The following is a 15,047-nucleotide window of genomic DNA, read 5'->3' on the forward strand; positions in this document are numbered from 1 at the left end:
CACCTCAGCATGGCCCCAGAAAAGCCCAAGTTCCTACACTCCTCTGGGTCTGCATAGAGGGGGGCAACCACAGTGCCCAGATTGCTGAGTCGTCACAAGCACTGGTGGATTAATGAGCCGAATTTATTGCTTTTGTATGAAACTTTCTCCCAAAGAATTATTTATTAAGTGAATTAATGAGCAGAGCAGCGTCAGGCTCCTAAATAAAAGGGCCGAGGATGACCCTCTGTCTCCGGCTCCCCTGGAGCCTCCTGTCCAGCTGGTCAATGACCCTCACTGGCCCCGATCACCTCCCTCCAGGACCAAGTCTGCTCCCTGCACCTCGGGGTCCCAGGCCTCCAAGCCCACACTCCTTCTCCACCTGGCCAGCCATCTGGGAGGCAGGGCTTCCAGAAATGTCCTCCTGACTCCTCCAACCTCCCCAGCCTCTGTGGTTCAGGCCAGCACTGCCCACAGCCAGCATCTGCACCACCTGGGGACTTTGACAAGCCAACGCTGGGCTGCACCCAGATCGAATGCATCAAGACCTCAGGGCTGGGGCCACGCTGCAGCGTTTACAGGACTTCAATGTGTGGCCCAAGTCCAGGAGCACCAGGTTCATAAAGGACCATGGCTGCAATCCTTTCAAGGACACTTTCTTCCACAGAATAAAGACATCATCTATGGAATGCAAAGAGAACTCAGTAACTTTTTTTTTTTACCTAAATTAATCCATCTAGAGTATAAAACACACACATCACAAAATATCTCCATTGCATCTGACATTTTTCAGCTGGCACCCCACTTGGTCTCTTGAAACACCCACACTCTGAGCTCCAGGGCGTCAGAGACCAGACCCTGGCCTCTGTGAGGCTACAGAGCCACATGGCTGCCTGGAGGAGCCTTGCAGCCCTCCTCCCCTGGGGACACTGGTGGGAGGCACAGAGCAGACATTTGGAGCAGTGACCTGGGCTCCCGTTTGTGTCTGTCGCTGCAGGAGGGGGCCCGCCTCCTGGCCTGTGAAGCGCTGCGGGAACCCCTGGGCTGAAGAGCAGATGACTGTCAACATGAATATTAATAGCAGCATAATTAACAACTGAGGTTGTCTGCCAGACGCTTGACTCTGATTAAAAGGAGTCCAGGAGCCAAGGCCCAGCGGGGCACACGGTTCTCTCAGCATTGGACAGAGAGGTCTGAACGGTCAGGTGGGTGACGGTCAGGGCAGCGCTCAGCCCAGCCGCTGGGCCCACTCCCCCCACCCGCAGAGACCCAAGCCCCCACCCCACACACCCCCACCCTCCACTGCATGAATAAGGAAGGGACTGGGAGCCGAAGCTGGAATGTGCAGACGGGTCTCAGACCAGCGCTCACCTGGGCTCAGCCTGCTCCACGGAGAACAGAAATAGGACTTCTGTTTTGTGGTAACCAATCAGAACTGTTCCACAAGCTGTAAATTCACCTAAAATAAACTTCTAAACTACCATGGCCGCTGTCACTACAAATATCTGAGACTCAGGAGGACACCAGCTGTCCTGTGAACAGCCACCCAACTGTCCAGAGGCAGCAGCTTCAGACTGGTTCGCATCCTGCCTCCCCCATCCCAGATGCAAGCTTTTAGCCTGAGACACCATTCCTTGCACACTTTTAAACGCTGTGGTTTCTGCCTGACTAATGCCGTCTTTAATTATACATCATCGAGCACCTTGCTGGATCTAATGGGGTCTATTACTCATCAAAACGGCCCCATCAGCAACCACAGTCCCCAGAGCCAATTACTCAAGCCTCCCTCCATGCTTCACAAGTGCCCGCCTGCACCTGCCGACACCTGCACACACCTCAAGCCCCAGCCTCTCACTAACTGGCCCAGAAGACACGACCGCACGATGCCAGTTTTCTACTGGTCCCATGAATCCCAGTGACAGCTGGCAGCTCTCGGGCAGCCACACATCCAGGTCCTTCATCCATGTGCTCTGCCCGGACAGCACCCAGAAGGCCAGCGCTGCCCAAGCCCTGTGGCAGCTGGTAGCAGAGCCAGAGGGGTCTGCCAGAACTGGACACAGCGTGGGCACAGACAGGTCTTTCCTGTCACCACTGGACAGTTCAGTCCATCTGGATGGGCTTTCTTAGCACACGACTCACTGTGAGGAAACTAAAGGTCACCAGAAGTCAGCTAGTCCCCAAACTTTCATTCAAAGGGATGAAATGCCAACCAAATTAATAATGGTAAATGTGTAACATATAAAAATGATACACATATATTTATACTTCCTATATATTAGTATATGTGTATTTGTTGTTGTTCAGTCACTAAGTCATGTCCAACTCTTTGCAACCCCATGGACTGCAGCCCACCATGCTTCTCTGGCCTTCACTATCTCTCTGAGTTTGCTCAAACTCATGTCCACTGAGTCACTGATGCCATCCAACCATCTCATCCTCTGTTGCCCTCTTCTCCTGCCTTAAATCTTTCCCAGGATCAGGGTCTTTTCTAATGAGTCAGCTCTTCACATCAGGTGGCTAAAGTATTGGAATTTCAGCTTCAGCATCAGTCCTTAGGATGGACTGGCTGGATCTCCTTGCAGTCCAAGGGACTCTCGAGTCTTTTCCAGTACCACATTTCAAAAGCATTAATTCTTCGATGCACAGCTTCTTCATGGTCCAACACTCACATCCGTACATGACAAGTGGAAAAATCATAGCTTTGACTATACAGAACTTTGTTGGCAAAATGATGTCTCTGCTTTTTAGTACATTGTCTAGGTTTGTAATAGCTTTTCTTCCAAGGAGTAAGCGTCTTTTATGTGTATGTATATACATAAATCCATTTACATATATTGAAATATATTTGTCACTGAGTGAGAATGAACAGGTCAGGCTCTAATTCCAGACGATTTACCTAAACAACTGATGATTTACCTGTCATACTTGTAAGAGAAACTCAAGTTACTAAACCAAGTGCCCTAAGACCTAGAAGCAGAAAGATATAACTGGAAAGGTCACTCAGTGGACAATTAAGAAGTAAATCACTTTTGAAAGCACTGGGAACTGTGACAGTATGAGACCTCGTACGTTTGACCCTCTTGAATAATTGACACTGCATCTTTCTCTGGCCCCTTTATGGGGCTATGTTTAGAATTCCATTTAGTGCAGCAAGATTTTCACTTAACGTGACTCAGATGTGTTGACCAAGCAGCAAATGAAAAATAACAATACACAAAGAGCATTTCTTTGCTGCCCAAGTACTGTAGCTTGTCCAGGGCTGGCTGGCGCAAGTGGACTGCCTGCAGCATGCTGTCCATGCAGCAGCTCCCTGGGCTTGCTGGACTCCAGTCCTCCCATCGGAGCTGAAGTCCGGCTCGAAGGAGCAGCAGCCTACGAAGAGACTCTGAATCATGCTGCTGCTTCACCTGCTCTTTTTAGTCCAGTTTTGTGTGGAGGGAGAAGGGAGCCACACCACAGTTTTTAAACCATTCACCACAGCCACCACCTCTCTGACACTCTCGCATTTCAAGGTGAATTAGAATTCCAACAGGACTGACGTCACACATGCATCAAGTACATCATGACATGTGCATCAAGTACATCAGATTGGAAGATCTTCCAAGGAAGGCAAATCAGATACAAAGTGACCTTGGTCTCTTCAAGCACCATAAAGTTAGAGCATTTCCCCAACTGAATCCTGCTGATGTTTTATTCCAAAAATGTACCTCGAAAAAGAGTATATTAACTGCAAAAATAAAGGTTAAATACAGACTGAAGTGAAATGCACACTTGAAACAACTCTATAGTTGAGACTCAATCTCATCCTGCTCCAGCGAGCCCATGGGCTCTTACGGGCTGGATGAGGGAACAACGGGGGTAAGCCTGTTCTGTAGAGGCAGGAGGTGTAGATGAGCCCCCACCACCACTTCCTGCACAGGTGGGAGGTATAGACGAGACCCCCGACTCCTCTCCCCCCATCCTACTACCCCCATCCTGCAGAGGAGGAAGCTGTGCCCCTTCCCTCTCAGCAGAGGCCCAAGCAGCAACTCAGCACCCAGCAGGGTTATTAAGCTGCCTTCCCTAAAACAGATGATCTTTTGGGCTTTTTTTCAGTTCAATGAAGCTTGTAAGGATCAAGAACACTACCTCAATAACAGATAAAAGTTGGAGGCAATTTAAAGGTGAAACAGATTCAAGCCCTTAGACGCTCCTCAACATTCAGAGATTCAGTCATGAGAACTAGATTTGAACCGACTTTGAACCTAGAGATACAACATGTATGAGAGACACACACACACACACACACATACACACACGCAACTTAGGACACCATATTCTGACTCCACTAGCAGTCAGGTGGACCCAAGGAGCACACCTTGGTGGTGATTTGAGGTTTCAAGATGTGTGTGGCTGATGGTACCCAGCCGACAGCCCCTGGGTTGTGTTGGTCTCCACCTGCATCACCTCCTTCACCCACTAATGCAGACAAGCTCTCCCCACCACTAATGAGAAGGCCCAGAAGAGTCAAGCCATCTGCCCAGGGATGAACACACCCATCCTCAGTGCCAGTCCTGGTTGTCTATCAAGTCCCCACCCACCCTCCTCACATGGCCCTCAGGAGCCCTGAAACCTGCCAATACCTGAGGTGGGGCGGTGGGGCGCGGCCCAGGGGGAGGTGGGCCTGGGTCCCAAACCCCGAGGAGCTGGGCTCCAGTCCTCAGGGATGGGGTGCGGGGGTGTGTGGTGGGGGTGGCCGAGTTGGGTCTGCTCCCTGACCTGAGCAGTGAGCACCTGGCCTCTCACAGTGTCACGATGCCCCTGCATCTGCTTTGAGACCCCTGGTGTCATCCCAGGACAGTGACAGAACAGGGTGAACGAAGATACATCCCTGAGGACAGAATGGAGCCCTGGACAGACCCCAGATGCCCGGGCCTCCACACTTACAGCTGCCAGCAACCTGTCCCCAGAGCCACAGCCAACATGACACTCTCCCACCGGGACCCCCACCAGCACCTCACTCTGCACAGGCCCGCCTATAGGGCCCAAAACACCTGCAGCTGTGGGCAGAGTGACCTCAGGACCCAACTGCCTGGTTTGGGACCAGAGTCTCTAACTGATTAGGTCTATGATAGTGAGAGGTGGCTAATCAGGAAGCCAGTAGGCCGGTATATCCAGAGTTCACCTCCAAGGTCAGTTTCCATCTGCTAAGAAACAGCCTCGCTGAGCTGCGGTTGGAAAGCAAGGAGACACACTTACACCGCCCAGCCTACCCACACACAGCAGGCACTCAATAATGGCCACGTGTCCCAGAAGAGCTGGTTCTGCACCCAAGGCCCTTCTAAAAACACGTCCCAAAGGACTTGGCACGACTCTTCCATCACAAAGGCTGGCATCTGCCCTGGAGACACAGTGACCGCGGTCACCACTGCCTGCCATCCTGGGAGCAGCCTGGCTTTCATAAGCTCCAAGTCCCTTCTCTGGAGCCCCTGTGACACCCTAGAAAAAGCCACAGCCTCCCACCCTTAGGACACAGTCATGTCCTAGCCCTAACCCTCCACAGGACAGCCAAGGTGTCCACCCCACAGAGAGCTGCACCTGACTGGCCACTGTCCAGGTAAACACTCCTGCTGGGGAGGCTGGTGCTCACCAGGAGTCCGCTGTCTGGATTCTCAAGCATGTTTATGCAAGCGTGCTTATATACTTACTTATAGATACAACTCTAATTAAATAGTACGTAAACCAAAGAAATCTAAGTGCATAAAAAGTCACTTCTTGGAAAACCAAGGTGATGACTTAGGAAAGACTTATCAAAGAGAGATGGCTTTAAAACTGTCACTTGGCCGGAACAAAAACAGAACACATTCAGGGGGAATTATTTAAAATCTGGAAGGTGCTCCACTCAGATTATTTCGAGTCTCTTAGTCCTCAGTCCATTTGAAAGAAACAAATAGGAAACCATAAATTGTGACTGTGGCTCAAACTAGAAAGGCAAGTTAGAACCCAGAGAACACTCTGAGTCTGCATCCAAAATATGGTGAATTATTGTATGTGTGTGTTTGTAAGATATAATAGCAAATAGACATCATTGGTATGGTTCATTTCGCTGCTCCCATTACTGGGTCGCTCCCATTACCCGGACCCCATCTCTCGGAGATACTGCTGGCCAAGAGATACACAGGTTTTAAGTACCTTCGGGCAAACTAGTCAGACTCTAGCACTATGTTTTCCATCAGCAAGAGCCTTAGCCAAACCCTCCATAGGTCTTTAACTGTGATAATGTCCTTCCTTTAACCACCACAAAGTTCTGGCCAAAACCTGCCTGGTGCCCCCCAGGAACCTCCTGAGGGTAGAATGGCTCCGGGCCCTAATGTCAGCTCCATCGGGGACACGCCTACCTGGTCACCCAGGATGGCGCCTGCACAGTGCAGGTGTATGCCAGATACAAGCAAGGATCTTCTCAGAAAATCACTCAGAAAAAGACTGCAGCTGTCTGATATCTATGCCCTACTCATTCACATTAAAAAGTACTCTCTGAATTACTCAACTGGGAACCACAAAACCCTCTCAGAAAGACCAGTGGCCCTAAAAACCTCCATCAATGCAGTTAGGGTGTTTGAGGGGTCACCTTGCAAAACTGTAAAACAGAAAAAAAAAAAAAAAAAAGCTTAGGCTGAGAAACTCAGCAATTGCAGTGGCAGCGCATCCCACGGGCTAAGGTGACTCTGATAGCCATACAGGATGGTGGCATCTGCCAGCCTTGGGCAGTGGGCACCGAAACCATGGTGTAAGAGCTCCAGGGCAGCAGGTTTAACTCATTTCTAACACCTGGTCCCAGGCAGCACAGGTGAATGCAGAGCCCCGCCCACCAGGCTGGAGGGTCCCAGCACCTCCAGTGAAAGATGCAAGTGAGGGTTTGGAAAGTGTTCCCAGAACTGAATGGAGTTAAGTCCATTCCAGTATCTGCTGCTGCTAAGTCGCTTCAGTCATGTCCGACTCTGTGCTACCCCATAGACGGCAGCCCACCAGGCTCCCCCGCCCCTGGGATTCTCCAGGCAAGAATTCTGGAGTGGGTTGCCATTTCCTCCTCCAATGCATGAAAGTGAAAAGTGAAAGTGAAGTTGCTCAGTCGTGTCCGACTCTTCGAGACCCCATGGACTGCAGCCCACCAGGGTCCTCCATCCATGGGATTTTCCAGGCAAGAGTAGTGGAGTGGGGTGCCATTGCCTTCTCCGATTCCAGTATCTACCTGTCACTAAATTAACAGACATCTAAGCAGATACCTGCTAATCCACCCACCTAATAAAACATCCACACTTCCCCACTGACCCAAAGGAAGGTTGGAGGAGCTTCTCGCTGGGAAATGGGACTGTCTTATATTTAGTCACCTACTACTAAGGCATACATAGTACCCACTGATGACAAGTGCCCATCTATGAAACAGCACACGGCAACACCCGGATCCAGATTTATTCCAGTGGACAGTCAAGTACCAGAGCCTACTTGGAAGTGATGCTCAGCTTAAGGTTTTGCCTGCCACACTCACAGGGGCTGCTAACAGTCCTCTATCCAGGACATCTGGTTGCCCAAGACATCCAGCGATTATTGAAAACCAGTGGCTAAAAGCCTAGATGATACTACAGTCCACACAGACGCTATTCTTTCTTTCCTCTCTGAAAATGATCAAATGTAATATCAGATTTAATTCGGACCCTTCCTAAGACACAAGCTTAGTGTGTCTTAGGTGAGGGGGCCTTGAAAAAAAGGACTGAGCTCCCACTTAGGTAAAACAGGAAAATGAAAAAGGGAAATGTGTTCCAGAGTCTGCTGGGTTCAGACAGACCTGGACGGAATCTGCTGCACGTATCCAGACAGAAAGTCAGTTAATCATCCCCAACTCCAGGCAACAAAAAATTAATTCTCTGGAACTAAGTGTCATCACTAAAAATTATAAGTTCAGCCCCTTCACAAATGTCTTTAAATGCTGCAAATGCCATGGATTCCAGGAGCTGCCTCAAGGCCTCCCACCCTCCTGATCAGACTCCATTCACAAAACGTCCTCACTAGAAGCATCATTCAAAAATCATTTCATTCTCTGAGCCAGAGGAGGTAACCCACTTGTTTTGTAAAAAAAGGGCCTTCAGTTATAATACCTTAGACAATAACAGCAAGGCGAGAAAGAAAAGTCTAAAAATCTGTAACAAGAACACTTATAACTGGATTTAATCACAATTAAAAACCAAATTAATTAACACAATCAGGCTTCCCTGGTGGCTCAGCAGTAAAGAATCTGCCTGCAATGCAGGAGACACAGGAGATGCCGGTTCCATCCCTGGGTCGGGAAGATCCCCTTGAGGAGGGTATGGCAACCCACTCCAGTATTCTTGCCTGGAGAATCCCATGGACAGAGGAGCCTGGTGGGCTACAGTCCCTGGGGTCGCAAAGAGTCAGACACGACTGAAACAACTGAGCAGGCGTGCAATTAATATCATCAATTCCCCTTCAGCAGTGATCCCGTTTATAAATATTCCTTGACTATTCTTGACTTGAGAATGGTCATTCCCCCTGATTAATAGGAAAAACCCAGTTTGGCAAAGTCTGACTTTTAACTCCAAAGCTTAACTACCCAAGGGCTTAAGTTCCTGACCTCAGAGACACTGCAGTGCTGAGCAATTTGGTGGAGACCTTCCCTCACTGCAGTACTTCAGATAAAAGAAGGATTCATTAAATGGCTTCTGCACCACCAGACCTTTAAAAGGTCAAAAGCAGAGGGGTATGGCTGTGCTTTCTAAAGTGAATATTTGCAACAGATCAACAATCCTTTTAAGCTTTTCCACATTTAAACAAAACATGAAACACAAGTACTTTCTCATCTCTCACTTAAACCAGCATCCCACGCGCTGGCTTCCCCCAGCCACAGAGCCCAAGGTGGCTGAGGTGTGAAATGACATACTCTGAGTAGCTCTTGAAACAAAACCGCCGGAACCCTCCAGATACGGTCTTTGAAACAGAAGCAGTCCACGCTATACGACGGAGCTGCACTAAAGGCAAAAGGAGAAAAACCCTCAAATAACAACCCAGTGGGGACACGGCAGGCCTGAGATCCCAGGACAGGACCAGGGCTGCCAGACAGGCCCGGTCCACCTAGGGCTGAAGCAGACATTCCTGGGCTCCAGGTTGACTTCTTCCCTCCTGCTAAACGGGTTTACAGTGTGTGTTCTCGTAACCCAGGTGTGCACTGGCCTCTGCCAGACTCCCTCTTGCCAGACACCAGACAGGAGCACCCCCCCACCCCCACCTCCCAGCAGCCAGGACCCGGGAAATCAGCAGGCACTAACTTCAGTCCAGGTGGGCAAGGGTGTACAGAGGGTTAGTCTGGGGTCCAGGAGGAGAAGACTATGTTCAGAGAGACCCAAGGCCCAGCAAAGTTACAGGTGGAGAAACAGGTCCAGTGCAGCAAGGGACCGGATGGGGACAGGGGCAGGGAGTCCTGGCCACACCAAGTGGTGGTGGTGGTGAGGGCACTGACACAAACGCACAGGCCACATAACAAGTGCAGGTGAGCACAGGGATTCCAGAGGGAGAGGATGGACGTCAAGTCACAAGGAGAAGTTGGAAGGGGGCGGGATGGGAGCACAGTGATGCCCCAGAGTCGGCAAGTGGGACTCGGAGGGTTACACCTACGGAGTCGATGGAGGGAAGCCAGTCGAGAAAGAAGCACAAGGTGAAGGCCATCGCAGAACACCTCTGGTCCCCTGCCCCTCCGCACTGCCCCCTGCCCACAACACACTCACAACTCGGAGAAGCGCACACCCACCTTTGCCGGGGGCGCGCTCCTGCTGGTCGCCAGCTCGCGCAGGCTGGAGGTGGCGCCGGTCGCCGCGGGGAGGAGGACTGGGGAGCCAGGGGAGCTGCCCCCGCCACCCGCGAGCGCCGAGGCCGCCCCCGAAGCGGGGCTGGGGCCCGGGCCAGGACGCGCGGGCGGACTGTTGCCGGGGCTGGCGCCGGCGCGGGGCCGCTGGCGGATGCCGTCCAGCAGGCGCACCAGCAGGATGTTGGCCGGCAGCTCGTCCACGCCGCAGCCCACCAGGATGCGGCACTCGGGGCAGCGCAGCTCGCGACGCGAGCTCACGATGCTCTCCAGACAACGGCGGCAGAAGGTGTGCTGGCAGGGCAGCACCTTGGCCGTCGTGTCCAGGCGTTCCAGGCACACGGAGCACTCCAGCAGGTCCAGCAGCGACGACTCGTCCATGTCCCCGCCCAGCCTGTCGCCGTCGTCTTCTCTCTGCGCCGCGGCGGCCGCCCGGGATGCGCACAGCCTGGGCGCTCCGAGCAGCATGGGGGCGGCGCCGCCGGCGACCGCGCGCACCTCTAGGTCCCGGGGCCGTTGCGGGCGCCGCCGAGGGCAGTGGGCGCCAGGGTCGCGTCTGGACGACCGCTTGGGGACCGGGCTACACCGCGACTTCCTTCCCTGAGGCTGGCAGCGCCAAGGGGTGCCAATCGGCCTGCGCGGCCGGGACCGGAGCTCCGAGTCCCGCAAGCCCCCTCCGGACCGCCGAGCCCACCCAGTGCTTCGGAGCGCAGCGCCCGCAGATGCGGACTACACCTGTCTCTTCTCTGCGAGTCCGGCCGGCACGGGTTCCAGCGGCGCCGCCGGGCGGGCAAGACACCCGGCGGCTCTGAGCTTTCAGCCGCCAGTCCGATCCCGGGGGAGGCGGGGGCGCGGCGTGCGCGCTCCCCCGCACCACCCCGGTGCGCCCTGGGCCTCCCCGCGAGGCGCTGCCCAGCGGGTGCAGCCAGACCCCTCCTCGTCCTCGGCCGCGAGCACGTGCGCGGGGAGCGCGCGGAGGTCACGGTCACTGCGGGGCGCCGAGAAGGGGCAGCCGCGCCCTGGACCTGCCCGGCCTGGGCGCAGGCCGGACACCAGTCCTGTTCTTAAGGCGCCTTCAGCGCCCCCAGGAACTCCAGGGCGCTCCGCAGCGCAGGCCCGGGCCTGTCCCCTCTGGCGACAGAGCCTCCTGCGCTCTCCGTGAGCCTCTGAGCGGGATGTTTCCGCCTGACGCTGCAGCGAAGGAAAGTTTGGGCGGCGCTATCCCGACCGCCTCCTTGGGCAGCGCCGGCCAGCAGCCTGGGGACGCAGCCAGCACCCGGGCATCCTCCTCGACGACGGCCGGTCCCCTGCCCGGCGGCGCGCGGAAGTGACAGCCCCAGAGCAGGGTGGGCGCGCGGGGCGCCGGGCGAGGCGGAGGGGGGAGGACGCTGGGGTCCTCCCGGCGACGCGGGTCCGAGACTGCGCCGCTGCCCGCCGGACCCCAGTCTTTCGCGGGCCGCCTTGGGAACGCGCTCGATCCCTCCTCCGGAGGCGCAGATGAGGGGAGTCGCGGTCTCCTTCCCGGCGCCCGCCTTCGGGCGCGTCAGAGCGACGCAAGAGCGCACGGAGGCCCGGGGGCCGCGGGGCCGCGGCCGGTGGCGCAGATTCCCTGCCGAGCGCTGCCCCCTCGTGGCCGCTCTGGGCCCCGCCGAGGCCGACACAGCCTGGTCCAGGGCTGGCCCGCGGACCTGCACAGCCCAAGACTGGGCTACCGAAGAAAGGCGCGAGGGCCTGACTGCTGGTCAGGCTGTCTTGAGGTTTGTGAAGCTATGTGTGGCTTTTTAGACTTTTCAGGGAAAAAATAATATCTGTTGAGGCCTCAATGCCAAAAATGTTCATCTTTTTATTTAATCCTCTAAACGGCCCTATGAGATAACTATTTTAACCTCATTTTTGCATGCAAGGAAAATGAAGCTTATGCTTATGAAATCATTGCAGCTAGATTTTTTAAATCTTCGTGTCTCCAGAACCGAATGCATAGAAAAGATCTCAGTCCACTGTGATACAAGCTCCCTACAAGCCACGTATTTTTACACTGGAATATCCCCAGTGCCTAGGGAAACCCCAGGCACATAGTAGTTGTTCAATAAACATTTGTGAAATTAATGGAAAAATGGTCTCCAAGTCATTGTCTTGTGGTGATTTGAATGCACATCTTAGCATCTTAGTTTGGGGTGTCCAGAATCGTATGCATATCCATGCATGCCAAGTCGCTTCAGTCACCTCTGACACTTTGTGACCCCATGGACTGTATGTAGCCCACTAGGCTCCTCTGTCCATGGGATTCTCCAGGCAAGAATACTGGTTACCATTCCCTTCTCCTGGAGATCCTCTAGACCCAAGGATTGGATCAGCGTCTCTTATGTATCCTACAGTGTGAAGTAGGTTCTTTACCACCAGCACCAACTGGGCAGCCAATCCTGAGTCATACGCTCAGTCTGACTGAGCTCAGGTACATGGACGCTCAGTCCATGTACCTGAGCATGCATTCATCATGTAGGGGGGCACAGCCCCGGCCCCAGAGAGTCAGCAAGAGAAAGTTCACAGCACATCCTCAGAACTTCCTGTCAGCACTGAAATGTCGCTATGAAGGGCAGCCTAGAGGGCTTCAAGGAGGAGGCCTTCAGCCTCATGAAGGAGGCGAGAGGACCCTGGGGCAGGGCATCTGCAAGGTCAAAGGTACAATGTGAGGAGCAGAGAAGACACCTGATTGGCAGGAGAACAGGGTACAATGGGTATGCAAGTACAGCACAGGCTGATGGTGGAGCAGGAGGATGTCAGGCTTGGTGACCAGCCAGCCTGAGGATGCATGGGTCTTGGGAAGGCTTGGAGGGCAGCCCTGAATGTAGTCTCTTGGGACAAGGAGGAATCTGACTCAGGATAGATAGCATGATGACAGCAGACATGTACTTAATGCCATTGAACACCTAAAATGGGTGAGCTGGTATATTTCATCACACTGTAAAAATAAAAAAGCCTCAACAGGGGCTCCAGGGTGGAGGACTGTGGCCTGCAAGAAGGATGAGCCGGAAGCAGTTGGAAATACAGCAACAGCCTCCACACTCCCCACAAGGTGAGTTAACAGGAGGCCTCTACTTTGCAGGGGAGGAAACCTGGGCACAGAGAGGACAAGTGAGTCACCGAAGGTCACACAGCTGCTCAGTGGAAGAGTCAGAACCTGCATCCAAAGGGTGGAAATCCAGAGTCAGTTTCATATGTAGCCAGCTTCTCAAGCTCATGAATAAGGCAAGCACTGAGGTTTATCAGGTTGTGGGCAGCCAGGAGCCCCATGCAGTGGATGGCGAGGGATAGCAGAGCCATGGGCACCCGGTGCCATGGGCAGTGGGGAGAAGCAGCGCCTGGGAGCCCTGAGACAGGGCCATGGAGGGGCAGGGAGAGAGCAGAGGGGCCTGAGGAGGGTGGGCCCCTGCTGGTGAGCAGGGCAGGGGATGCAGATGTGAGCCGGGCTGACCCCAGGAAGCCTGGGGAGCCACACAGTCACACTGTTCCTGGTGCCCCCGCCTCCACAGCCAGCTCACATTCCATGCAGGTTGCCTGGGTTCTTCACGGCTGTCCATTGCTACTGAGGCAAGACCCCCTGCCTTACTGCTTGATGGGGCCCCCAGAGACACAGTGCAGGTGTGGTGGGGGCTGCCAGGTCCCGAGGTCACTCTCCCCACAACACCCGGCGCAAGCCCAGAACCGGGCTCTCTGCGCTGGGCAGAGGCAGAGGCTGTAAATGCCAGGCATGATCCTGGATGGCAGGACAGTTCCCTTGGTCCTGGGAGAGATGACACTGTATGGTGCCTGAGTGCCCAGAGGCATGGAGCTTTACTGGCCAGGGAACTCTTTATTGGCTGACTACTCTGTTTGTATCCTTCTGCTATAGCTTCCTGGGCTCCCCTCCCAAATAAGCCACATGACCCCAAACCTGCCCTGAGGACCTGCTTCTGGGGAAACTGAAACCAAAGCAAGTGCTGAATGCCAGGTGAAGGGTGGGCAGCCTGTAACCCTCAGCCCCTTTCCTCCCATTTCCCTGGATACCTGCTCCTCCCTTGACCTTATCCTCTCCCCCATGCAGCACAGAGGCTCTGTCTCCCTTTCCTGAATCCATGCTTCTGCACGTCCTGAAGCTCGCACCCTCCCCACAAGCAAGCAGGTGCTGTGCACACCAGAGGAAAGAAACATCTCTGCTGGACAGGGAGGAACGAGGGAAGGGGCAGTAGGCTCCATCAAGACCCTCAGCAGAGCACAGGGGCTGAGATAAGAGGCCAGACAGCAGGTCTTATTTTGGGCACGAGTCTGAAGTACTGGCAGCCCCGGAGGCACAGTGATGTGAACAGAACTCTGGAGGGAAATCGGAGCCTGGCGTGCAGGTCTGGGAGAGATTTTCCTGGAGGTGATGGATGAGACTGCGGGTGAGAAGAGGAAGCTGTGTTCCTTCCTTGGATCTGGAAGGGAAGAACCTTCCTTCCTTCTGCTCAGAGGATGAGGATGAGGCCAGGGAACCTGTGGCAAGGGGGACTCTCAGTCACTGCGACATGGTGCATCTGCAGGTGGCAAAATGCTTACAGGTGTGAGGAGTGCTTCGCAAATGATGCAGAGGGGATGACAGAGCATCCGTCTTGGGCTCACAGGACATGTGCTGGCATTTATGTCTGAGGCAGTGGCTCCACATAGTTTCGATGTAAATATCATTAGTCCAAGGTCAGGATGCATCCTTGCTTTGCAGAAGCCCACATTTGCTTCCTTACCCTGGGACACCTGGACACCTGGCTGGACAGAATGTGAGTTGCTTAAAGCAGAGGAGCCACCCCGAGGGCCATGGAGGGAGGCTGGGGCGTCTCTGTGGGGAAGAGACACCTGAGCTACAGGCCGGTGAGAGGGAGCTGTCACTGCTGGGGCGACTCTGACCCGACAGGAGCCGCTTCCCCCAAATCTCTGGGAACATCGAACAAAAGGCTGAGTTGGTTTCCAGTCCTCTCAACCCCTCATCAGGGTACTTTCAGACTGAAGGCTGGTAGATGGAGAGGTCACCCTGCAAGAAGCGGCAGGATTGGTCTGAGGCTCAGGTCCTGGTGCTCATGGATAGCTGACCCAGTAAGCACGTGGCTGAGGCTAGAAGACTGCCCCTCCACGGCCGGCCTAACATCTGGGGACCACGGCCCGAGTATCTGGATGATTCCAGGAGGTGCCCCCGGGAACCTCGCTGCCTGAA

General features: G+C 54.1%; 1 protein-coding gene across 3 annotated transcripts in view; it reads right to left on the reverse strand.

Annotated features, from left to right (window-relative positions):
- Positions 1-10,321, reverse strand: part of SH3RF3 (SH3 domain containing ring finger 3) — a 161,645-nt gene extending 151,324 nt beyond the window's left edge. For all 3 annotated transcript variants that reach the window (XR_003513371.1, XM_027555405.1, XM_027555403.1), the window contains exon 1: positions 9,776-10,321. Coding sequence is in view for 2 of the 3 variants with exons in the window: in XM_027555405.1 (XP_027411206.1) it covers positions 9,776-10,297 (522 nt within the window). In the remaining variant the exon portion in view is untranslated. The remainder of the gene's footprint in view (positions 1-9,775) is intronic.
- Positions 10,322-15,047: the final 4,726 nt, after the last annotated feature.

This window comes from Bos indicus x Bos taurus, chromosome 11, assembly GCF_003369695.1.
Source record: "Bos indicus x Bos taurus breed Angus x Brahman F1 hybrid chromosome 11, Bos_hybrid_MaternalHap_v2.0, whole genome shotgun sequence".
In the NCBI taxonomy this organism is placed as follows: domain Eukaryota; kingdom Metazoa; phylum Chordata; class Mammalia; order Artiodactyla; family Bovidae; genus Bos; species Bos indicus x Bos taurus.